We start from the raw sequence: 27,251 nt of genomic DNA on the forward strand, positions 1-27,251 counted from the left end.
TTCATAGCTTTCCTCTTGCGGAAACTAATTAAAGTCTCATCACACTTTATAAATTATCTGAAGATTGTGCATGCATTTTTGAAAGAAAATTGAATATCCAATTTAAATTTATAGGATTGGTGTTTCTGCTTAGGAACAAAGTGAAGCATAATAGTAATAACTTTATATTAATGGAGGGGTCATCAGAGAGAAATGGGAACTTGGTTTTTGCAGTTAATGGGGAGAGGATTGAGTTAACTTCTGTTGATCCTTCTACTACTTTGCTTCAGTATTTGCGCTATCATGCTTGTTTCAAGAGTCCAAAGCTTGGCTGTGGCGAAGGTAATTTTCCTTCCCTTACCTCTGTCTATTAGTAAAAGGAAAGTCTTGGAGCAACGATAAAGTTGTTTCCATGTGACCTATATGTCATGGGGTTCGAGCACGCATGAGATCAACTACTGATACTTGTATTAGGGTAGATCATTTACATCATACATATAAGTGCGGTATTTCCTCGGACCCGCGGGGATACTTCGTGCATTGGGCTCCCACATTTGTGTATTAGTAATAAAGTTCAAGTAATATACATTGTCGCACCATCAGGTAAATTATTTACAGTGACATTTTTATACTAGTATTTTGTTGTTTTCCCATATTTTCGGATAGTCCATAAAACTTGTTTAAACTATTATTTATGTACTAATAGTTTTCGGGGTTCAAAAAATGAAGGTAACGTTTTTCTACTGATACAGTGTACCGGCTTGTATATATTATACATAAGTCTTATCTAAAATTGACTTTTGAGTGATCTGATTATATATATACCGTCGATGAGTAAATTTAAATTTTAAAAAATATTTTATCCTCTCAAGTTTAAGGCTTCGTGCAGATCAATTTATCACGTGAGAGATAAATTGCTGAAGCAAATGCATTCTGTTTGTGTTTAATGGTCATGGATATTGGATTGGCAGATTTGGAGTGTATTTCTTTTGCGCTTTGGTCAATTGCTCATACAATCCAAACTGATTAAAGTGCAATTTTGTATTTTTTCTGCTTGAATTATATTACTAATTTTGGCTCTAACTTTTCCACATTTATATAGTCTTTTGTCAACTTGCTCTAATTGAGCACACATTCACTCGATTCACACATGCACAACAAACTTCAATCTGTGGTATAGAATTCCAGAAGAAACAAGAAGAGAGAGGAGAAAAGCTAATCTTCATTTTCTGTTATCTACAGTAGTGTAGATAACCGACTTAGTCTCTTTTATAGACTAAGTTGGTTATCCTTCTTTGTTGCACCTCTAAGTTCTTCTATTTACACTTTAGTCCTACTAACTAATTAACAACTAGTTTTTTATTTCCACATTCACCCTCAAGCTGGAGGGTGAAAAATATTGAACACTCCCAGCTTGGATATCAAGATTTTGTGCTGCTCAGCTCCCAGTCTTTTTGTCATCACATCTGCGAGCTGTTCTTTAGTGGAAATATATTGAGGTGTGATCAATCCATCCTTAATTTTTTCTCTCACAAAATTATGGCAGTCAATCTCTATATGCTTCGTTCTCTCATGATAAACTAGATTAGCTGCTATTTGCATAGGTGCTTTGCTGTCACAATGTAGTATTACTGGTTCCTTCACAGTTAAGCCCAACTACGTTAGTAATCCTACCCACCACACCAATTCTGAAGTTATTGATGCCATGCTTCTATATTCTGCCTCAATAGAACTCCTGCTCATAGTTGGCTGCTTCTTGGATTTCCATAAGATCAGTGAGTCTCGTAGTTTTATCACATATCTAGTTACAAACCTCCTTGTGTTTGGGTAAGCTGCCTAATTTGCATCACAATAGGCTGTAATATCTTCCAATGATCCTCTCTTCAATAATATCCACATTCCTGGTGAACCTTTAATGTACCTCACAACTCGTACTGCATCATCTAAATGTGATTGCTTTGGATGCTGCATGAATTGATTTAGAACTTGAACTGTAAACATATGTCTGGTCTAGTAATAGTGAGGTAAATGAGTTTCCCTATTAGTTTCTGATAGCTTACAATGTCTTGCAACTCTTCATCTCCTTTAGTTACTGCATGTTTATCATATTCAACAGTTGTTAACTTTAGGTTTTGTTCCAATGGTGAGCTAACTGGTTTTGCCCCACTTAGCCCAACTTCTAAAATTAGCTGAAGAGAATACTTCCTTTGATTAAGTATGACTCATGTTGCTGACCTCATGAGCTCAATTCCCAGGAAATATCTAAGTTCACCTAGATCCTTCAACTAGAAATGTTTGTGTAGGGTTTATTTTGCTTCTTCCACCAATGTATTGTTGCTGCCAATAATTAACAGATCATCTCCATACACAAGGATGATCACCAGTTCTGCATTTGTCTTCTTTGCGAATAGGGAATGATCATAGGCACTTTGAGAATATCCTGCACCTATCAGTGCATCAGGCAATTTTATGTTCCACTATTTTGATGCATGTTTGAGACCATAAAGAGACTTAAGTATTTTGCAAACCTTATACTCCCCCTGCCTATGGAATCCCTAAGGCAAGTCTATGTAAACCTCCTCATACAAATCACCTTGTAAGAAGGCATTGTTTACATCCATTTGAGATAGAACCCATCCTATAGAGACTGTTAGGTTTATCTTAGTTCTAACTGTTACCATCTGGGCAACAGGTGAAAAAGTTTCATGATAGTCTAACCCCTCCTGTTGAGTATATCCTTTTACAACAATCCAGTCTTTGAATCTATCTACTTCACCATTGGCTTTGTATTTGATCTTGTATACCTACTTTGAGCCAATAGTTTGCATTCCTGGAGGCAAATCCATTATTTCCCAAGTCTTGTTTTCTTCAAGTGCCAAAATCTCTTGCTTCATTATTTCTATCCACATGTCATCTTGAGAAGCTTCCTGAAAAGACTTTGGTTCCATCTGAGCTGAGAATGACCCTAGATATAGGTGATCATAACTCACATAATTTGAAACTGAATAGAGGCTAGTTCCTTTTGGTTTGCATAAAGTCACATAATCTTTGTGTCATACTACTGGTTTTGTTTGTTCTTGTTGACTTTCTGCTCCCTGTAGGCTGTTGCACAACTAATCGTATTTGTTCAAGTGTGGCCTCTTCATGTTCTTGTTGTTGTGGTGTATCTTGTTCACTCTTGTTCACTGGTTCACTTGTTCCATGTTCCTCTATGTCATTTACGGTCTCATCTAGTGGCATATCTGGTGCTACAGAGAGGCTGGAATCAACTGCTTTAGTGTTGTGGATCTGATCATTTGGATTCTGAGAGGCTATCCCCAAATCGTCATCTGCTTCTGCTGCTGAAGTAGTCTAATTCCTTGCAGTTGTTGGGCAATCAGTGTCAGAAGTGAATAGATTCTCGGGTTAATTGGGAAGTGCCTTGAAAGGAAAGATATCATCCCTAAAGATCACATCCCTACTTACAAGAAATCTATTGGATTCCAGATCATATAGCATATATCCCTTCTGTAACTCTGAATATCCAATGAATACTGATTTTATTGCCCTTGCTGCAAATTTGTCTTCTTTTGGCAGTGTGTTGGCATAACAACGACACCTAAATACTCTAAGATGATCTATTTTAGGTTGTTTGCCATAGATCTTTTCATATGGGGACTTTCCAATCAACATTGTTATGGGAAACTTATTGATTAAATAAACTGCAGTTTTGACACATTCTCCCCAAAATTTGGTAGGTATGTAGCTTTGATATTTCAATGCTCTTGCCACCTCCAATATGTGTCTATGTTTCCTTTCTATTACTCTATTTTGCTATGGAGTATGAGGGCACTAGTTTGGTGTACTACACCCAAGGATGATAGCAACTCATTGCAATTTTTATTGAAAAATTCTTTACCATTATCATTCTTAGCACTTTAATAGTAGCATTAAACTGATTCTTCACAAGAGAAAAGAAATCCTTCAACACTACTATTACTTCACATTTAGATTGAAGCAAACATATCCAAATATACCTACTATAGTCATCTACTATGGTTACAAAGTAATGATTCTTGTCATAAGTAGCTACTTTGTATTGTCACCACACATTTATGTGTACAAGTTGAAAAATGCAATCATATTGATGGTACTAGTAGGAAACTTCAGTCTGCTCTGCTTGACTAATGGACAAATCTCACAGTTTTTCTACACATCTTGATTCACTTTATTCTTTAAATCTGGCAAGCATTGTAATGAACCTGTGGATGCATGTCCCATCCTTTGGTGCCACAATGCTGCATTTATTTCTTCCTTCCTGATTGATCCAACTACTATTTCATACTATTCACTTCTAATTATATATAACCCTTCATATTCTCTACTAATCCCTAGTACCTTGCCATTGTAAAGTCCCTGAAACACACAAAAACTAGGGTAGAAACAAGCTGAACAACATAAATCTCTAGTCAGCTTGGATACTAAAATGAGATTGAACTTAAAGTCATGCACATATAAAACATTCCTAATCTTCTGCCCTCCTAGTATTGTTGCATATCCTGTGTACTATTTATGACCTTCCTCCTATAGGTATTTGAACTCCACTACTGTTTCCTTTATTGAATCTTCTTAATTTTTCTAAAACTTCCTTGCTAAAGGTGATATGGTGTGATGCTCCTCAATCTGCTATCCAATCATATGATCGTGCATTAGATAATAGTGACTTTATGCTTGCCATGTTTGCTGAGCCTGTTGTATTGTTGGAACTTCCTTCCATAGATGACTTTGTCAACAGACTTACCAATGCTTGTACTGATCCTCAGTCATATAATTCCCTTGTGGTTGATTGTTCACTGACTCTTCCTTTTCTCCATTGACATTGTTAGCATAAGATTTGGCAGGAAGTTGACCTTTCTTCTTGCTTTTGAAGTTTGTTGGATACCCTATGATATTGTAGCAATTTTCTTTCAAATGCCCTTTGTACCCACAGTGTTCACAGACAAGTCTTGGCTTCTTCCCTTTTAGAAATTGATTTTCTTTTCCTGCTAACATAGTCATTGGCTCCCTATTTGTGTCAACTACTCCTAATTCCCTTTGACTCTCCTCTTGCACTACAACTACATAGGCTTGGTTCACAGTAAGGACTGGCGTCTTTAGTAACACTGCACTTTTTACATGGCTATAACTCTCATTCAGCCCCATCAAGAATTATAAAAGCCTTTGCCTCACTAAATGATCTACATATGTGCGTGATTCTTCACATTCACATGAGGGAAATGATGCTAGGATGTCTAATTCATTCCATAAGTCTTTCAATTTTTAAAAGTAAGAGGTCACAAATTTTGTACCTTCCTTTAGGGTTGCAATGTCAGCAGAAATTTGATAAATTCTGGTCAGGTCATCTTTGTCAAACCTTTCCTTGAACTCGTCCCAAATTTTTCTCGCACTTGATGCGTACACGATGCTTGGCACCAACTCTGCCGCTACAGTGCTACTAAGCTATAAGACGATCACTGCATTACACCTTTCCCATTGAGCCGCTAATTCACCTCTGTATGAAGTTTTGAGACAGATTCCATCCACAAAACCTAACTTGTTCTTCACTAGGAGAGCTACTCTCATAGATCTACTCCACATGGCATAATTTTCTGACCCTGTGAGTTTGAGAGCTATCAACGCTGTTCCCGGTGAATCTGAATCCTTAAGGTATAATGGATGATTATGAGGAAGCTGTCCAATTTCATCGACCGTCATTGTTATACCTCTGCAAGCTTCGGGCTTAGCTAAGTTCTTAAATTTAAGACGAATAACAACACAAATCAATCGATTTCTACTCTGATACCATGTCAACTTGTTCTAATTGAGCACGCACTCACTCGATTCACATATGCACAACAAACTTCAATCTGTGGTATAGAATTTCAAAAGAAAGAAGAAAAGAGATGAGAAGAGCTAATCTTCATTTTTTGTTATCTACAGTGATAACCGACTTAGTCTCTTTTACATACTAAGTTGGTTATCATTCTTTGTTGAACCTCTAAGTTCTTATATTTACACTTTAGTCCTACACATTAATTAACAACTGACTTCTTATTTCCACATCTTTTGACCCTTATTTTGCTTTACTTTAGCTTCTCATGGAACTAGAGGTGCAGTTACTGTACTTCCAGTTCATCTATGTAATAATCTAACCTAGCTTTTACAATTCAATAATATTTCCTTTCATTAGGAAAAAAAAAATTGCTAACTTTGAGTTAGAAAGCGATATCATATGAGAGTTGGAATACTTCGGGATCCCACTAATTAAACTTGAAACGTTTCATTTAATAAAGGAGAATACTTTGGGATCACTTAGTCTTAATTACCCCTATGCAGGAGCAGCTCAACAATGTCTGAGGCCTAAACCAAAGTCTTAATAAGAGGCCTTAACGTATATACTTTTTTTTTGAAAAATTAGACAAGTGAGGATGTGAAATGAAAAAAAATGAGAACTTGGTTTTATAAAGTACAAAAATTGAATATTGATTGCTTCACAACTGAATGGGAGAACACAGAAAACATACTTCTTCTATCCCAACTTATGTGACTCCTTTTTTTTAGTCAGCCCCTTTTTATATTTGGTAGCAATTCAACTTTAGGTTTTCCTTTTTACCTTTAATGAGATGATTTCTAGCCCACAAATTTTTATGATTTATTTTAGATTACAAGTTTCAGAATTCTTCCTTTATTTCATAAACTCCATGTACCCAGCCAAACACTTTCATATAAATTGGGACAAAGAGAGAATAATTTATATAAGAAAAATAAATAATAAGTTAGATTATTAGATATAGTTATGTGATTAACTAATGAATAGAAATATAATTAAGTAAAAACATAAAATAAGATTGACAGAAAAGTATTTTGGTTATATTAATTAGAAGAAGAAATTGAGTTTTTAAAAATTAATACGACAAAAGAAATAAAGTTATCAATACTAAGAAATAATTATATAAATAATACACTTTGGGGCCCTTAAAGTTTTGGGGCCTCACTTGCTTTAAGGTCTGGCCGCCCCCTATGAATTTGGTATTTTGATATCCTCAATCCTCCTAACCGATCTAACCTGATGGGGATGAAACATATGTGTCGTTGTGTGGTATTTTTTTATAGTAAAATATTTTTATTACCTTTTTAATTTGTCAACTTTTTTATCATTTTTTCCTAGCCTACTTTTTAAACAACTTAGCTGGATCTCCATTATTTGAACTGAATTTTTTATTTGGCAAAAAATAATGGTATTTCAGCCAATTTTCTTCTTTACAAATTTTGCTCAAATAGGAAGAAACACACAGTTTTTTTGGTGCAAAAAAACTATTTTATAGCATATTAAGGTGGAACATTACAAGTAGCAGGAGGCAGCAAACACAACATTTCAGGGGGACGACCTCGGGATGGATCGTGACAAAAATGGGGTGCTAGGGGTAAGCTAGTAGTTGTAGAAGCCGTTCCTAAAGGATAACAAAAAACCCCGGCAGGGGTGCTAGTCGGACAGTTCAGTGGTAGATTCCTAACAAAAGAGGTTCCCATGCAGTCGTCTTCAAGCATCTTCTGTACAAAGTGCGGTGGTTGAGCAAAAACAGTGATGTTTGGGGAAGTCTCCATCTGCAATCCATGTTTAGCTAAAGAGTCTGCTACCTGGTTTTGTTCTCTGTACGTGTGTAGGATAATGGGGTCGTGCAACTGGGCGATCAAGGACCTGCAATCAAAGATAATGTTAGCATAAAGTGGATGGGAAGTATTAAGTAGAGGAATAATAGCCTTGGCATCTAACTTAACTTCAACGGGTGCATATCCGTGAGTGAAGGCCAATCTGAGGCCATGGTATAGTGCTAGTAGCTCAGCTTCCAAGCTTCCATGGATGAGTCGATGACCCGCGAAACCTCGAAGCCATTTTCCCGTGGGGTCACGAATGACTCCACCAATTCCCCCATGCATAGAGTGGTGGGAGGCGGATCCATCTATATTAAGTTTATAGTAACCTGGTCTATGAGGGTGCCACTTGACCTGCATAGGGATACGTGTAGACGTGCGAGAAGGGGGAAACGATATAGTAGAATTCCGCAGCCATACGAAGAATAAGTGATGCGGAGGGGGTTAAGGGTGGGAGAGAAACAGTTTCCCATTACGGGCCAGCCAAATATGCCATAGGGCGAAAGGGATAAGAATGTCGTTGGGGATATGTAGGCAATTCGGCGTAGTAGTATGCAAAAGGAAATGTTTAAGCCATATGAGCGGGGTGTCAACAGTGGTGTGGAGGGCCATAATGGCTGGTAGCATGGATAAAGCTGACCAAAGGTGGACTGCAACTAGGCAGTGGAGGAATAAATGAGTGATTGTTTCAGGGCGTGGGTGTGGCAGAGGGCGCAAGTGTCATTAGCTAGAAAGCCTAGGTAGTGGTAATGGCTAGCAGTAGGGAGACATTTGTGGCTAAGCAACCAGAGAAAATGTTTGATTTTTGGCGGGAGTTGGAGTTTTCAAAGACAAGTAAAAGACGGTCCGGAGTAGTTAGGTAGTAAGCGTTGATAGAGGAATTTTGTGGTGAAAGGAAGAAAACACACAGTTGAAACAAATTCATTTCATCTAAAGGAGAAAATTAAAAATATATATATATATATTTGAAGCTCCATTATTTTGGATAAAACCTTTTTATTTAGCTAATCTAAAATTATTTTAGAGCAAACTTGCTACTAATTAATACTAGTCAATTCATAATCTAGAAAATTAAGATTTATGACATTTGATGGACTTTACTTCTATCCAGCTTTTTTCTCTTAGTCAAGTAACTCTCATCACCTCAGCCTTCAGTCGCTTTCCAGTAACCTTGAGTATTTTCTTATTATTAAGTACAATATTCAATGCTTAATTTTTTCATAAAAAGATCTTCAATATTATACTACTGCGGAAGATGTATCTTAACTTTTTAGTACATTAGTGCCATTTTCTACAAGTTTAATTTCCTAGGTTGTTAATAATTAACCTAGGAAATACCTCTTGCAGAAATGCAGGGTAAAGCTACATACAATAAACTCTTGTGGTCCGACTCTTCTTTGAACCTCGCGTATAACGGGGGCTTCGTGCACTGGGCTGCCTTTTTTCTATTGTTATAATTAACTATGAATGATAAGCACGTGTTTAATACGCCATATATCATGGTTAACGATTACTTACTCTCCCATTTATTAACAATTGACAAGTATCACAAGTTTCGTGCATAGAACACTATTTGATTGATTTGAAAAGTAAAATAAAAATAAAAATAAGAAGAGCTAAAACTCCATTAGAATCCATTAAAGCTTGCTAATGCTTGAGCTCAAAAATTCGGGTTTTCAAAATTGGATTTATTTCGAGTAGATATTTTTGGAATAATTGTGTACATTTTAATGAGTTTGAATCTCAATTTTGGGATGATTTGGTGGAGTTTTGAGGTGGTCTTAATTTAAAATTCGAAGCGGAAGATGAAATGTGTATCTCGTGTATCATTTGTATATCACATATGTATCAAATATGTATGCATTCCTTGTATATCCATGTATACTTGTGTGTGAGATACATTTTAGATACACTCTAAACCAGTTTAAATATCCTTCAATCTTCCTCAAAGTTTAATTGCCTCATTTATGTGTTTTTGACAACTCCAACTATACTCATTAAGAAAAATCTTTTTTCTTTGTCTAGGTTTTTTTAAAATATTATTATAGTTGATAACGAATTTTGATCCAAATTAATTTAAATCACCTCCAATCTCCCTCAAATTTTGTATATTGCATATTTGTGTATTTTCAATAAATTTCAATCATACCCGTTGGAGAAAACAATGCCTAATTTTTTTAAATGTTGTATAGTATTAGTAGCCTTTTATGCCTTTTTGATGGCATGACTTAAATGCATAATGACAGAAAAATAGCACGGGTTAGCCAGTTTTCGGATCGGTCATTCAAAAAAGCTAGCGTTTGCAAAGTCATTAAAAAATAGCCACTATTTTGCTGCAACAGGGATCGGTCCAGCATAATATACTTGTTTACCTCGAAATATGAGTAACAATTAAATTTGATTTGTGGTTTTAAAGATATGTGATTTAGTTCAATACCAACTAATAATCAAGAAAATGAAGTAGAAATGAAAGAGACAAGTGAATCAAACCAATGTTACTCAGCAGTGGTGACCTCGAACTTAGTGACCTCGAGGTAGGCTTAGAACAATAAGAACAATTAAGTAAGAAAAATAAAGTACGAACAGTAGAGCCAAAGGATGATTTTGATGAACGGTAGGCAAAAAGTAGAGAGTATATTCTTTCTTCAATGATTAGATGATGTTACAAAATGATTGGGGTCCCCTTTATATAATAGGGGAACCCTAAATAAGATATATTTCTATTTACAGTAAGGAATATTCTTGATATATTTGTCTAACTGGCTAGTATGGAATCGTACAATCATATTCCGGGATTTGCGCCATGATCTTGGGCACGTGGTAGTAATCTAGCTTATTCTATTACAAATCTATAACAATACTATTCCGGGGTCGAGCATATTTGGCTTCGGTATGCCTCGTACTCCTATCTCCGGGCATTGCATTCTGTCTTCGAGCTCGAGTCTGGTCCATCGGGCTCGAACTCGACCTCGCCCTCGAGCCCACAGAATTGGGTAGCCCCGATTTCTACCGTATACAGATAGTCCCCGCATTTCTTAGAGTATAACGATAAGAAACGAATTGAGTCCTTGATCTTTATCTCAATTTGCCACGACATCATCATCGTGTCGTAAGCGACTGAGGAAATAAGAGCTTGGAAGTTGGCCTTTCTCGAGAAAAACTTCGAGAACTTTTAGCGAGTCCGGCGGCGGGAAAGGTTATGAGGGCGAAGACACTTTTATCGATAAGGACCGTGTCGTTTGGGTTTCGTGCTCTTAGTAATTTTTTGCTTTTGAGACTGATCGACCCTTGCGAGGAACTCTTGATCATGACCTATAGCTCTTGTAAAAAGGTTTATACAAAGCCTTTTTCCATCCATGGCTTCTGAATCTGCTACCCTTTTGTGCGGGTCAAAGCGCCTTATCATAAAATTCCTTTTGAATGTTCAAAGTTTGAGATGGTAATGACCGATAATAAGTTCTTCCCTCGAACGTTTCTGATCAATGGTCCCCGAATGACCATTCGAACTTGAGTATGAGTAGCTCTTAGGATCAACAGTCGATAAGGTAAGGTAGCCCTTGGGCTTGGTAGTTGAGTAAGTGCACGCTCGAACTTGAAATGTAAAATATCCCTTAGGCCTTATGGCCAAGTGAGGACATGCTCGAACTTGAGATGGGGTGGCCCTTGGGCTCAAAATATAGTCCCCGAGTGAGAATTTTCTCAAACTCGGGTAGCCCTTGGGCTTAGTAGTCAAGTGAGTACTTGCTCGAACTCGAAATGAAGTTAGCCCATAGGGTTTATGGATAGTCCCCGAGTGAGAGTTTGCTCGAACTCGGGTTAAGATAGCCCTTGGGCTTTTATGATCGAGTGAGGACTTGCTCAAACTCGAAATAGAGTTAGCCCTTAGGCTTCATATATAGTCCCCAAGTGAGAATTTTCTCGAACTCGGGTAGCCCTTGGGCTTAGTAGTCGAGTGAATACTTGCTCGAACTCAAAATGAAAATAGCCCTTAGGCTTTATAGTCGAGTGAGGATTTGCTCGAACTCGGGCTCTTTTAGATCTGCCCTTAGGCTCTTTTAGATCGACCCTTAGGCTCTTTAAGTTGGGCCAATTCGGCCACTAAGACGACCATAATTTTTCCCTTTTTTCGGTTAAAAGACTTTAGTGAAAATTTCTTTATGACTTAGCATGTATTTTTTGTACCCGCTAGGTTTTTTGAGGGTTCAATCGATCAGAACCCGTTCGTATTAATGCCTCTTGAGGCTTTATCAAAGGTTGATGTTATCGAAACCTTTAAATTATTCGAGGGCTGATTTTATCAAAGCCCTTTTTGCTTTTGCCGAGGGTAGCCGAGTTTAATCGGTTTTTCAAAGTATTTGAAGGCCTTTAATTTATGTCGGACGTCTCTGAGCCGTATTATTTTGGCCGTAGCCTTTTACATGACTGTAGTCTTTAATATGGTCGTAGCCTTTTAATATGGTCGTAGCCTTCAGGTATGTCTCTTGGACTTGTTTCCTGATAGCCTTTCGAACTTGCCCGAAAGGTTAGTCTCTGAGTATGATAGCCTTGTCCTGTATATCGGGGGATGCCTCTTTGAGGTCTTATGATTTCGAACTTGGATAGCTCGAGTAGGTAATCCCCGAGTGTTTGAGGTATGCTCGCACTAGGCTTAAGATAGCCCTTGGGCTTTTATGATCGAGTGAGGATTTGCTCGAACTCGAAGTAAAGCTAGCCCTTAGGCTTCGTAGATAGTCCCGGAATAAAAGTTTTCTCGAACTCGGGTTAAGATAGCCCTTGGGCTTTTGTATTTGTTACGAATTTCGAACACCCCGTTCCGCATTAATTTGACCTTAGACTTTTTAGTTTAGAACTTGCCCTTTGGGCTTATCTTCCTTTTTACTTCGAGCTTGACCGAAGAATCAGTCCCCGAGTGGGGTGGCCGTGGCCAGTAAAATCGAGGATTGCCTTTAAGGTCTTATGGTCCCGAAATGTTAGTAGTTTGAACCTCCGTTGTGATCGGACCTTAAGCCTATTTACATAATAAAGCAAGAGTACAAAATAGAAATTTTTTCTAGAAGCATGAGATATCGACAAGGAAATATACTTCTCTCAATAGGCGATTATACATACACGCATGTTTGATGTTAGGGCTCGAGTAACCTATATGGGCATAGCTCTTCTGACCGTTTGACCCTTACAACATTTTCCTATCGAGGCCCCATTGTCATGAAATAATTTCCTTGCAACAAAGCAGACATTCGAGGGTAATGCCTCCCACATCTCGAGGCTTATCTCAGGGAACCTCGGATACCGTTGAACTACCCTAAGTCAGTACGAACAATAATTGCCTCGTTAAAACCCTTGTCGAAAAAACCCATTTGGGATAAAAACCGGTCTAAGTGAAAAAGGGTGCAATGCATACTTTAAGATTCAAAGCTTCGTGCCGATCCTTGTTGATAGCCTACAAGTGTTAGTTGGAAAAATAGAGAGAATCGGGATAGGATCGTACCTTTATTAGAATTTTGGATATTTAATGTGATCTTCCTCGGCATCTGGCCCTCATGAGTTTTGACCTCGACCATTTCTCCTCTCATTTTGTGTGAAGCTTCGCCCAGACCCGCTGCCTCTATAGTCTCCGTTGTACGGTTGATATCGATCTCTATTCGACCTCGACTCTCGGTCGACGTCCCCTTTGATCCTACCCATGGGCCTGCTAGGATAAATGGACCGTGAAGGAGTCCCCAATTGATCATCTTCGGCTCTAATCTTCGACTGGTACCGATTATGTACGTCGGCCCAAGTGACAGCCCGGTACTCGAGCAAACTTTGCTTCAACTGATGTGAAGCTATAGAACTCCGAGTGTTGAGACCTTGAGTGAAAGTTTGAACGGCCCAGTCATCGGTGACCAAAGGCAAATCCATTCTCTTTGCTTGGAACCGAGATACGAATTCCCTAAGCATCTCATTTTCTTTCTGCCTTACCTTGAAAAGGTCTGACTTCCTCGTTGCAATTCTAATGGCTCCGGTGTGTGCTTTCATAAAAGGATCTGCAAGCATAGAAAACGAATCAATAGAATTAGGGGGTAAGTTATGATGCCTTATCAAGGCACCCTTGGATAGCGTCTCCCCGAACTTCTTCAGCAGTACGAATTCGATTTCGTCATCTTCCAAGTCGTTTCCTTTGATGGAGCACGTATATGAGGTGACGTATTCATTCAGATCGGTCGTCCCGTTATACTTGGGAATCTCGGGGATATGGAACTTCTTGGGAATTGGCTTTGGAGACGCACTAGGGGGAAGGGTCTTTGCACGAACTATTTAGAATCTAGTCCTTCTAAGATCGGGGGTACCCCCGGTATTTGATCAACACGGGAGTTATAAGTCTTCATTTTTTTGTTATTATCCTCGATCTTCTTCTCCCCGGACTCAATTCTCTTGGTGAGTTCCTCGAGCATTCTTATAATTGTGGGGTCAGTCCCCGAGCCATTACCGTTTGATCCATCTGGCACCGGCTCAGTACATCGAGTGTTCCTTGGTTCGACCACACTTGGAGTTTTATTCTGACTTTGAAGTTGAACGATGACAATCTGTTGAGCTTGTAGTATCTCGAATATTACTTGGAGGCTGATTCCCCTGTCTTCTATACCCTGTGTTCCCTGGCCACCATATCTGACTTCACTACGTACACTTCCCCCGGGGTCTACGCCTAAATCTACATTTAAAGCAATGTCTGAACTAACATCGATTAGTTCTACATTTGGCACTTCTCCATGGTTAATCGGTGGTACACCGGCTCCCAGAGCAGCTACATTTTTGTTTTTCCCATGAAATCCAAGACCGTCATCGCCGTGCACGAGAGCGTTTTGTGAGTTTGACATGTTTTAACCTGAAAACAAAGAATCTTTGACAAGAACAAGTGTAAAAATAACGTGTGTTATCAGAATCAGTACTGAAATAACCACTATCATCTTTGCCCCACGGTGGGCGCCAAACTGTTTAGCTCGAAAATACGAGTAACAATTAAATTTGATTTGTGATTTTAAAGATATATGATTTAGTTCAATACCAACTAATAATCAAGAAATATAAAGTAGAAATGAAAGAGACAAGTGAATCAAACCAATGTTACTTAGCAGTGGTGACCTCGAGCTTAGTGACCTCGAGGTGGGCTTAGAACAGTAAGAAAAGTAAAGTATGAACAGTAGAGCCAAAGGATGATTCTGATGAACGGTAGGCAAAAAGTAGAGATAGTCCCGATCGGGCTCTAACTCGCCCTCGCCCTCGAGCCCACAGAATTGGGTAGCCCCGATTTCTACCGTATACAGATAGTCCCCGCGTTTCTTAGAGTATAACGACATGAAACGAATTGAGTCATTGATCTTTATCCCGATTTGCCACGATATCATCATCGTGACGTAAGCGACTAAGAAAACGAGATCTTGGAAGTTGGCCTTTCTCGAGGAAAACTCCGAGAACTTTTAGTGAGTCCGACGGCGGGAAACGTTCTGAGGGCGAAGACACTTCTGGCGATAAGGTCCGTGTCGTTTGGGTTTCGTGCCCTTAGTAATTTTTTGCTTTTGAGACTTATCGGCCCTTGCGAGGAACTCTTGATCGTGACCTATAGCTCTTGTAAAAAAGGTTTATACAAAGCCTTTTTCCGTCCATGGCTTCTGAATGTGTTACCCTTTTGTGCGGGTCAAAGCGCCTTATCATAAAATTCCTTTTGAATGTCCAAACTTTGAGATGGTAATGTCCGATAATAAGTTCTGCCCTCGAACGTTTCTGGTCAATGGTCCCCGAATGATCATTCGAATTTGAGTATGGGTAGCTCTTAGTCTCAATAGTCGATGTGGTAAGATAGCCCTTGGGCTTGATAGTTGAGTGAGTGCACGCTCGAACTTGAAATGAAAAATAGCCCTTAGGCCTTATGGCCAAGTGAGGACATGCTCGAACTTGAGATGAGGTGGCCCTTGGGCTCGAAAGATAGTCCCCGAGTGAGAATTTTCTCGAACTCGGGTAGCCCTTGGGCTCGAAAGATAGCCAGTATATTATGCCGGAGTATTTCCCGGATTTTGAAGAGTGTTTTTATTCAAATTTATTTTTACATGAAAATGGCTAAATTTCGATTACTTTTGAAACTATGACTATTTTTGAATGACCATTTGTAAATCTGGCTATTTTTGAATTTCTCCCATAATTATTGGCAAGTCGTGTCTATTTGTGCCTATTCCTGTAATTTTCTCTTATTTGTTTGTGTTGTTGGTCCTCTCTCTTCCGTTTAGTCTTGAGGCATATTTGATAAAAAAATATAGCGGCATGGTCAGTCCCCTTTCCCTGTTTGTTCAAGGGAAAAAGTCTAAATCGATGGACTCGAACTATTAACTATTGTTTACTTTTGCCCTTCGTCATTGGCAACAAAAATGCACAATCACTCTTGCCATTTCAATTTCTGCTGCTTCTATAAACTTTTTCGACCAATGCGGACATATAGAAAGTTCCCCCATTATCAATTTATCGGAGGTGGCGGGGGAAAGGGACGCCTGGGATTTGAAGTTCCTTGAACAGGAAACAAAGACCGGGATTAAAAACAGGTGAGTTTGAGTTAATGACTTTGAAATCTGTTTAAATGTGGGGTTGCTAGGTTTTGTCTTTTTCTCTTTCTATTCATTTACAGTAATTGAGTGTTCAAACACCGTCCTAACTTAGATTTTAATGTTTATTCGAGTCTTGGAAGAAAATACTAACCTAATAATTAAATGACTTATTTGATAAAGAAAAGCCCACATTTTGATTAGTTAAATTAATTTAAACTTTTCAAAATTTATGAAAAGTTGTATGGACTCCTAAAATGAATAGCAGAGGTGAAGTGAAGAAAATATCATTTAATAGTTAGTGCGACATTAAGAACTTGTTAGTCGCTCTTATTCAATTTGCATCAATTCAGTAAATGCATGACCTTTTGCCTTTGTATTAATTGTTGTCACTTAATCATGATGAATTAATGTGTTTTCCTACATCAAATTATAACTTAACCATAGTAAATCAATGTGGTTTGATACAAACAGGTGCAGGTAAGTTTTTTCCATGTTGCCATTTTGACAGCTAGATCAAAGTTCAGTTCGCTAAAAGATAGGCTTCATAATCATACATCAAAGTATTTAAAGAAATCTGGAATAAAAGTACTGATAGTTATAATTATTATTATTAGTTCTTTTTTAAAGTTAGAGCTTGAAGTAGTCGCACTAAAGAAAAGCTCATGGAATCACATTTAACTAAAGGTAACAGAAGGAGGATAATACTTATAATTGCTTTTTAGCTTTCTAAATGGGTTCATAATGTTCTTGGAATGTAGAGAGGAGGAAAATACTTACCTACTAGAGGAGTATATTTTGTTTGGTTTCTTTCCTACTCCTTATGATTTATGGGAATGAAAAGGATATAGTGAATGAAGTTTTCCATTATATGGATTATTGACACATTTGGTTAACTAATTAAATGTTTGTATCACAAATTGTGATTTTTATATTTAATTTTATTTTGTATAATATTGGATTGCAATGATCTTAAATGGAGTGACATGGTCATAGAGGATTAGTATAGCCGGCCCTAACTTTCTTGAAATTGAAGAGTAGTTGTTTTTGTGACAAATTGAGATTTCGGTCAGGATAAGGCTCAACAAGGTTCATAATTTTTTGTGATTGCAGGTGGTTGTGGAGCTTGTGTTGTTCTAGTCTCAAGGTATGATCCCAAGCTAAACAGAGTTGACGATTTTAGTGTGAGTTCATGCCTTACACTTCTTTGTAGTTTAAATGGTTGTGCAATTACTACAAGTGATGGCCTTGGTAACACCAAAGATGGGTTTCACCCAATTCACCAAAGATTTGCTGGTTTCCATGCTTCTCAATGTGGCTTTTGCACTCCTGGAATGTGCATGTCATTATTCTCAGCTCTTGTCAATGCTGATAAAGGGAACCATCAAGATTCTCCACAAGGATTTTCCAACCTAACTTCATTTGAAGCTGAAAAATCCATACAAGGGAACCTTTGTCGCTGCACTGGATACCGGCCCATTGCTGATGTCTGCAAGAGTTTTGCTTCTGATGTTGATATAGAGGATTTGGGACTCAATACCTTTTGGCAAAATGGAGATACCAGGGAAACAAAAGTAAGTAAATTGCCTCCCTATGATCCAAGTAAGAATCTTGTTACATATCCTGAATTCTTGGAAGGTGAATCCATCACACGTTTGGACCCCACAAGGTATTCTTGGTTCAGTCCTGTTTCTATAGAGGAGCTACAGAGCTTGTTGAAATTCAGCGTGGCTGAAAATGTTGGGAGCGTTAAAATAGTTGTTGGCAATACCGGCACTGGTTATTACAAGGAAACACAGCGATATGACCAATACATCGATCTGAGGTATATTCCTGAACTTTCGATCCTCAATAGGGATCGCAAAGGAATTGAGATTGGAGCAACTGTGACCATCTCTAAACTTATTTCATTCCTGAATGAGGGAACCAAAGCCAACTTGGGTTCATATGGAAAGATGGTGTCCCAAAAGTTGGCTCAACACTTGGAAAAGGTTGCTAACCCGTTTGTTAGAAACACTGCTAGTGTTGGGGGAAATTTGGTTATGGCACAGAAATATGGATTTCCTTCTGATATCTCTACATTATTTCTAGGAATGGATGCGACAGTTAGTATATTGACCATTCGTGGACAAGAAAAACTTAAATGGGAGGAGCTGTTATCGAGGCCAGCGCTAGACTCAAGGACTGTGCTTCTATGTGTATGGATCCCATTTAAAAGGAATGGGAATTTTCTTCAAAATTTTTCAAAGTATTTGTTTGTAACATATAGAGCTGCACCACGACCTCTTGGAAGTGCATTGGCATATGTAAATGCTGCTTTCTTAGCTGATGTTTCTCCACGCAGGAACGGGGTTGTGATACATTCTCTCAGGTTGGCTTTTGGCGCTTTTGGCACAAGACATGCAATAAGGGCCAAAACAGCAGAGAAATATTTAACTGGGAAAATATTGAACATCAAAATTCTGTATGAAGCAATTAAATTTGTCAAACTAGATGTTGTCCCTGAACCTGGGATTTCATACCCTGAGTATAGGTCAAGCTTGGCTGTCAGTTTCCTATTCAAGTTTTTTAATCCCTTGACGGATGTAGATTCCGTATTTTCTAGCGGTTTATTCGAGGGAATTGGTGAAACCTTTGTAGAGGAGGGTTCCAAAAGTACTAATGATGATGGTGATACTAGCCAAGGAAAAATACAGACAATACTATCATCCGCTGAGCAGGTTGTGGAATCAAGTACCGAGTATTATCCAGTGGGTGAACCAATGCAAAAGTATGGAGCTGCCATGCAAGCCTCTGGTTTGTTCTCTCTCTCTCTGTATGTGTATAGTTCATCTTGTGCATTTTAAGCCCAATTATCAATTACTGTATTATCCTCTGTTCCTACTTCCCTGGCTTTGACAATGTTTAAGTTTGGAGATGTAGTGGTTATGACAAAGGCCTAGAGTATTAGAATCGTTACATTTTCTCATGCACTAGAAATAGTTGAATACTTTTCTTATTCTCTATATTTGAGATGTTTGGGACTGAGGCATAGTAGTAGTTGTTGTATATTCTAGGCAAAATACATACTTAACCCATCAACCTTGTAGCGAAATTCCTGTTACACATCTCTCATTCACGAGAAATCTTTTACACACTCAACCTTTCAAAAGTGTGTCTAAGACACACTACTTTTGACCAGGTAGCACTCACGTGTTTACGCACAAAAAACACGCGTGAAGCCCATAAAAATCCCATATTTTGTCTCCCCTCCCCACAGGAACCCCTCCGCTGGTCTTCTTCCTCAGACCACTCTCCCCCTCATCTTCTTTCCCACGTAAATTTTTTGAAAGAACATAAAATTTTCAGATCTAAAAATTGAGTGCTTTTTGTTAGTGTATTATCCAAATATTGTGAAAATTATTTATTTGTGATAGATTTAAAAGCTTTAACAATAGTATTGAAGGTTTGGTAAAAAAAATCTAGAATTCATCATTGTTGGGGTATTGAAAAAGCTTGAAAATTTAATTGGGTCTTGTTGATTATTTGGGGGTTGAACTCAATTTGTTGCTCGGTTTTTTTCGGTTAGTTGTTTAGATTGTATGGTTAAATTTTGGTGATGTTGGAAAATTTCTCACAAACAACCATGGTGGCGGCAACAATGGTGCTTAAGATAGAAAATGGGAAGATGGGGTTTAATTGTAATTTCTAATGTTTCTTTTTCCTTTCTAAAGTCAATGACATACGTCACGATTCTATTAGGGCGTGACTTTCTCGTTATCTGAAAAATTGGTCAAGCACAAAAGTGGTGTGTCTTAGACACACTTTTGAAAGGTTGAGTGGGTAAAAAGTTTCCCGTGAACGAGAAATGTGTAGCAGAGATTTCGCTGCAAGATAGATGGGTAAACTATGTATTTTGCCTATATTCTACAATACAAATCAATAGAAATCTGTATTTTGAGATGGTGCCAAGTCTCTGATAATAACACGACGTTAATGACCAATGTCTATGGATAGATGGCTTTAAGTTTCTCCAATAAATGAAAATGTTGCTGGCACGTCCTTGACACGTACAAACTAAAAAAAAGGGAAGCTTCCTGTCTCTTTGTTTCTTCATAAATGTCCATTGTATTCCATTCTACAATCATTGAGCATATTGTTCTCAAATTTGAAAACTAACGCTAAATGACTATCTCCAATATTCCGGATGGAATCTAGAAGAACTTGTTCAAAGTAAATCTTCAAAAGGATAAAGGAAATATGTTATTATGTCTCTGGTATTTGCATAAAACTACTGTTAGTTAATGTTAGTGTTCGTTGGCCTTAGGTACAACTATAACGCTGCATGGAGACATTCTTTGGTACTAATACATATTCATCAGAACTTGTTTCTGGTTATTAATGTCATCATTTCTCTGTCCTTTATTTACTTTCATATTTGAAACACGGCTTAAACTGCTATGTTTCGAGATGACTGTTATTTTCTTGATCAGCAGTTGTTCTCATTGTTTCTCTTTTTTCTAGTGCCCCATCTGCGTTGTTGTCCTTTTACATTCTTTTGTTAATATACGGCTTGGTTTTTTGTAAAATTTAGAGACTTAGTTGTTATTACACCTACTTAGGTCTAATGTTTGCCACGTGTCTTTTAGTCAGATTAGAGACTTGTAGGTCAGTGCAGGGATACATGTGAAATCTAGAGATGATCTTTGGAGGAAAACTTATCTAGTATTGGAATGACGTTACCCCGAAGAGAGTAGTAATGAATATAGAGGATTTATATATCTGAACCCAACAAGTTCAGACTTGACGTATAGCCGATGATTGATATGTGTTTTGCATATTTTTCAGTTGAATTTTGTCTTAGATATAACTTTAATTTTGTTGGCTAACATTGTTCTTTTCAGGTGAAGCTGTTTATGTAGATGACATTCCATCACCACCAAACTGCCTACATGGAGCATTTATATATAGTACAAAACCATTAGCAAGGGTAAAGAGCATTAGTCTCCAGCTTGAGTCTAATTCATTAGCAGATAGAGTTATTGCCATTTTTACATTTAAAGATATCCCAAGTGAAGGGGAAAATATAGGAGTTCTGAGCCAGTTTGGTCCTGAAACTCTATTTGCAGAGGATCATGTCCAATATGCTGGCGACCGAATTGCTCTTGTGGTAAGCCATCATTTCAATGTTCTATCTGCAGGATTGGTTTTATGCAGATGCAGTGTTAATTATTCATATACTTGGTACAGAAAACTTTGAACTAGTTTATTAAGCATGTTCAGTTTTGTGATGGAATGACAGATTGCTAACAGCCAGAGGTCTGCTGATGTGGCTGCTAGAAAAGCCATTGTTGAATATGATCCAGAAAATGTAGGTTCCCCGATATTAACTGTTGAGGAGGCTGTCGAGAACTCAAGTTATCTTCAAGGGCCCGTGTTTCTGAACACAAAGCCGGTTGGTGATTTCTCGAAAGGAATGTCTGAAGCTGACCACAAGATTCTCTCTGCTGAGGTACTTTGATTAATTATCCACTTCTACATTTTTTCTTCCTGAATATTGGTCCATGCCTTTTTGAATATAGTATATTCAATTTGTAAATGCATGCTAACTGTTCAAAAGTTTAATTATTTGGTAATAATCAATCACAGTTGAGACTTCCATCAGAATACTATTTTTATATGGAGCCACAGACTAGCTTAGCAGTTCCGGATGAGGACAATACCATGGTTGTTTATGCTTCTACTCAGTTCCCCGAGTATACGCATAGTTTGATTGCTCGTTGTCTTGGTGTTCCTGAGCATAACATCAGCGTGAAAACAAGAAGGGCAGGAGGTGGCTTCGGCGGCAAGGCAATAAGATCAATGCCAGTGAGTATCTATTATTAAACGAAAAAGAACCGAAGCTTGGTTTTAATTAAATAAGTCTTGAAACATTATCAGTGGTTTTTCCTGAAGTAGTATTGTGTTCCTTAATTCTTTGCTAAAAGGAAAAAGAGAAAGTTCTATAGGGAAAAGACTATTTTTAATTGCAGGCAACGACAAGTTTTTTTATAAAAAATTGTTTGATATTATTTCTACAGATATGTTATTCTTTTGAATAGAATGTCATAAAATGTAGCAGTGATTTGCAGAACGAATTAGGAAGTAATTTCCTCAGAACCAGAGACCCATTTTGCCAGGCATTACTAAAAGGGGACATGACTCCATTGTTCTAAAAGTTCACTCCCAATTTGCTTTTTCATTATTCTGTTTCCACCTTTCATAAAATAGCTTGACCAAAGTAGTTCATCTTCCTTTTTTGACTATTTCCTTTTTACTTTTCTTAATGCCGATTATAATTATTAATTTTTAATATGTTTTACCGTCACACATGTTTAATGAAATGACATTGATTAGCCTTAGAATTGTAATAGCAGATTGAAAGAGTGCCCTTTTTGCTTTTTCTTGCTACTACAATGCTCTGATTATATTTTGCATTTTGTGTGATACTTTAGGTTTCCGCAGCCTGTGCACTTGCAGCATACAAGTTACGACGCCCTGTCAAGATATACGTCAACAGAAATACCGACATGGTAATAACAGGAGGAAGACACCCCCTGAAAGTGACATACAGTGTTGGATTCAAGTCAAATGGGAAGATCACAGCCTTACATGCTGATATCTTGGTAAATGGAGGGATATCAGAAGATATAACCCCTATCATAGCATCACATATAATTGCAGCACTCAAGAAATACAATTGGGGTGCCTTTTCATTTGACATAAAGAATTGCAAGACAAACCTTACCAGCAAATCATCTATGCGGGCACTTGGTGATGTCCAAGGATCTTATATTGCAGATGCTATAATGGAACATGTAGCAAGTGTACTGGAAATGGAGGTGGACTCTGTCATTAGCAAAAATATTCACACTTATGAAAGCCTTAAATTATTCTATGAGGATAGTGCAGGCGAATCAGGAGAATATACTTTGCCTAGTATCATGGATCAAGTGGCCACATCCTCGAGATTTGTCGATAGAAGAAAGATGATAGATGAATTTAACCAGAAAAACACGTGGAAGAAAAGAGGTATTTCTCGATTGCCAATTGTGCATGAAGTTAGGCAACATGCAACCCCTGCAAAAGTAAGCATTCTGCGGGATGGATCAATAGTTTGTGAAGTTGGAGGAGTTGAAATCGGCCAAGGGCTATGGACAAAGGTTAAACAGGTGATTGCCTATGCTCTTGGTTCAATTGAAAGTAGTTGGAGTGAAGAACTTGTGGAGAAGGTACGAATCATAGAAATAAACACCTTAAGGTTAGTGCAAACAGGGTTTACTGCTGAAAGCACTAAATCTGAATCAAGCTGTGAAGCGGCTAGACTTTGCTGTAATATCCTGGTTGAAAGACTGACTCCTCTGAAGAAAAAACTGCAAGAACAAAATGGTTCTGTTGATTGGACCACACTGATTGGCCAGGTTTTTCTTCTCTTTCTAATTAAAGTTCCAGCTTCCAAAGATGATGAAAACTTTAAACAGTAATAATTTCTGGAATAGACCAGCTCAATTCTGGTCCTGTCTATCACTCTTGGAATATTTGTCTGTTGTATGCTACTTTTGAAAATCATGATGAATTGGTTAAAGAGAATTACTCAATGAGTAGCTTGGGAACTATTTGTTATACATCGTCTTGCAAATGTCGAATATTTTAATGGTTCAAATTCTTAAAACGGCCTCCTTCTTTGCAGGCAGAAGCTCAATCAATAAATCTACAGGCAAATGAATATTTTGTTCCAGGATCAAGTTCTGGGCAGTATTTAAACTATGGTGCTGCTGTTAGCGAGGTAAAGCTTGTTTCTTTACTTATTTTTCTGATCAATGTGTTTGCATGATTCACTGCTTCAGATCTCTTCAAGGATTACATTTGTTCTCAATATTCATGAGTTTAAAAGAATGGCAGGACATTTCACCTCTTGGAGCTTTTAGCAACCAAGTAACCAGCTGTAACACTTACTTATGGCAAACTAACGATAAAGGTGCTGATTTCTTGCAGGTTGAGATAGATGTTTTGACTGGACAACATAGAATATTGCAGTCAGATATTATATATGACTGTGGTCAGAGCTTGAATCCAGCTATTGACTTGGGACAGGTTCATCTTTTACAAGATTATTCTACCTTTTCTCTAGATATTAGCATTTATAATGAAAAAAGTGTGTCCATAACAAAGTTGTTATATGCTTTTAAGCTGCTTTTCTCTAGATTTCATATTCTTAGGACAATATGTGGTTTAGGAGTGTCAAATGGGCGGGTTGGCCTGATTTTGGGCGGGTCAAAATGGGCTGAGTCAATAAATGAGCGGGCCAATGACCCGCCCAAAAGTTGCTTCGGCTGAGATGGGCAGGGTCAAAATGGGCTAAATTTTGGGTCATAGCCTAACCCACCCAACTTTTATCAAGCTTAATGTGTGCTGTTTTCATATGAGTTGTTTAATTACCAAAATAATACTATTTTTCTTTTGTTGTGGTCATATATAACATATCAAACAAAAAAGAATTATTTTAAAGATATTTTAGCAAACTTGCGCATGGATCAATTTGGGCTAAAAATCAGTCTAACTTTAGATGGGCTAGGTCAAGATTGGCTGAGTTCAGCAATGGGCGGGTCAATGAGGGGCCCAACCTTGGGTGGGTTGAATGAGTTTGGGCTTAAATTGCCACCCCTAATTTGGTTTAAGTTGAAAAAAAATAATACTAGTATTTTTGAGTGTTGCAGTTGCAAAAGAGTACTTCGAAAGTTGTGTTTGGGCATGAATGTCACGTGGGAAAAAAGTTAATGTTTTGTGAGTGAAATCATTAACTTCACTTGAAATATTTCTCAAACAAAATTTTCAATGTTCACCAGTACTGATGGCCAAACCGTTTTGCAAATACTGAACTTAAGTATTTGCTAATAATGAAATAATATGTATGGTCTTATTCCTTCTTGCCAGACTATGTGCTTAGAATTAACATTCTAATGCATCGCCAATACTACTTTCTTCTGTCTCTTATTTTATTTTTATTTTTGCAGATTGAAGGGGCTTTTTTAAAAGGAATTGGATATTTTATGCTTGAAGAATATCTTACAAATGAAGATGGATTAATGGTTTCAAATAGCACTTGGACATACCATATCCCGACAATTGACACCATACCAGAAAGGCTCAACATTCGTGTGCTAAACAGTGGAGATCACAAAAACCGTATTCTCTCATCTAAAGGTACAATTCTTTCTTCATTTCATCTTCTTTGCTTATTATACTGACTGCATCAGTGACTTATGAGGGATTTCTTCAACTCATTCTCCACTTGGTATAGCAGAGAAAGTTATCAACTATTTTGTGGATTATGGTCCGAATCAGCATTGCAACAGCCAACGTATAATTTCTGAATATTAGGTGAAAGAATATGTAAATGCTGATGATTAGAGTTGGAGAAAATTTCATAAGGACTTAAGACACTCGAAAACAAAAAGAACAAAATTTCCTGGATTTTGAGAAACTTAATCAACTTGAAGAATTTCTTGATAGCGCTTGAAATACTAAAGTAAACAGTCCGCTTTATATGGATTGTTGAACCTAACATGATTACTTTTTTCAGCTTCTGGTGAACCACCATTACTTCTAGCAGCTACAGTCCATTGTGCAACAAGAGCAGCCATTAAAGAAGCTAGAAAACAGCTTAAAAGTTGGGGCAAGCTTGACGAGTCCGATTCAGAATTCTATCTGGACGTTCCTGCCATAATGCCTGTTGTGAAGACAACTTGTGGCCTGGACTATGGGGAGAAATACTTGGAAACTTTGATCAGCAAACGATCCGCCTAAATGCCCCATTACCATGCATCTGAAAGGTGTCCGTGTCCTGAAGTTTAAAAGTTCAAAGAAGCTTTGTTAATTTCACACTTGTAGCTGCTTATGAGATTGCATTAGAGTACAATTTACAATACAAGAGTTACTCTTGAGTTAGTATATGAAAGCAGAACTGTATACACGGTTATTTCAAATTTAAAGCTAAATTATCATATCTTGGTTATCCTTAAATTACCAGATGCCCTTGCGAGATCAGTAAACAACCTTTTTGGAAGTGACTTTGTGAAGACATCTGCAACCTGATTGTTTGTGGATTGGTTTGCAAAAATTTGATTTCTATCAACTTGATCTTGAACTAAATGGAAGTCTATTGCAACGTGTTTCATCCTGTTGTGGAAGATATGATTTTGTCTTGAGACAGATTGCTCCAATTAATGTTGTCACATAGCACCTAGAGTTTGGTATTTCTCGATGAATTACTGACTACAATTAGTGTTGAAGACCAACTCTCCGGTAGGGATAATAACAGAATTAGCGCCCTGACTTTGTCATCAAATATTATGTCAACAGAATTCAACAAAGTTAAAATCACATTAAATCCATTAATATGTTTTATATAAGCTCCACCTTTTGTCATCTTAACAATTGACGCATCGATATTCATTTAGAACATATAGCTTTTCACACATATTTGATAATTCCGTAATCAGGCATGTGATTAGAGATGACAATGTGGCAGGGCAGTTGCGGTGCGGGTTTAGCCTTAACCCACAAGACTTCAACCCGCCCTGCATAGTAAAATTTTCTGTTTTCAACCCGTCCCCACAAAGCAAAATTTCCCCTTTTTCCTTTTTAAGAAATAAATGAACTAGCACAAGTTTTAATTTCTTTTCTTCTCCAGATTCTTAAATCCTTCCTATGATAGGACTCAACTCTTTATTTATTTGAAGGTAAATTTTCTTTTGTCTTATGATACAGCAGTCAGCATGATTCTTCTTCTCCTTTTTTCTACTTTCAGTGGACTTCTTTTTATACGAAGGAAACCAAACAAAAACTTGTGCTGACAAATTACAAATTTGTGTCATATAGTGCTAACTCATAAATCTGAATGCTGCACCTTTTACAACTAAGATATACTATTTTTTATTTATTTTCTTATTATAAAGATCTTCGATTTTCTCGGTATCAAAATACTTTATAGGTTAAAGTCTTTCAGTATCT

General features: G+C 37.6%; 1 protein-coding gene across 1 annotated transcript; it reads left to right on the plus strand.

The window, feature by feature from the left end:
• LOC104220671 (aldehyde oxidase 4-like) lies at window positions 1-26,261 on the plus strand. The gene is made up of 10 exons (XM_009771575.2): window positions 1-321; window positions 17,334-19,016; window positions 21,104-21,369; window positions 21,502-21,711; window positions 21,849-22,067; window positions 22,694-23,659; window positions 23,929-24,024; window positions 24,234-24,332; window positions 25,253-25,442; window positions 25,822-26,261. The coding sequence occupies exons 1-10, from the start codon at window positions 171-173 to the stop codon at window positions 26,043-26,045; spliced, it is 4,104 nt and encodes a 1,367-aa protein (XP_009769877.1). The 5' UTR covers window positions 1-170; the 3' UTR covers window positions 26,046-26,261.
• Window positions 26,262-27,251: the final 990 nt, after the last annotated feature.

The sequence above is a fragment of the Nicotiana sylvestris genome, chromosome 11, assembly GCF_000393655.2.
Source record: "Nicotiana sylvestris chromosome 11, ASM39365v2, whole genome shotgun sequence".
Classification (NCBI taxonomy): domain Eukaryota; kingdom Viridiplantae; phylum Streptophyta; class Magnoliopsida; order Solanales; family Solanaceae; genus Nicotiana; species Nicotiana sylvestris.

Coding starts and splice junctions, on each gene's coding strand:
- LOC104220671 (XM_009771575.2), top strand. CDS start 171: ATGGAGGGGTCATCAGAGAGAAATGGGAACTTGGTTTTTGCAGTTAAT. Junction 21,370..21,501: donor GCGACCGAATTGCTCTTGTG/GTAAGCCATCAT, acceptor ATGGAATGACAG/ATTGCTAACAGCCAGAGGTC. Junction 21,712..21,848: donor ACAAGATTCTCTCTGCTGAG/GTACTTTGATTA, acceptor AATCAATCACAG/TTGAGACTTCCATCAGAATA.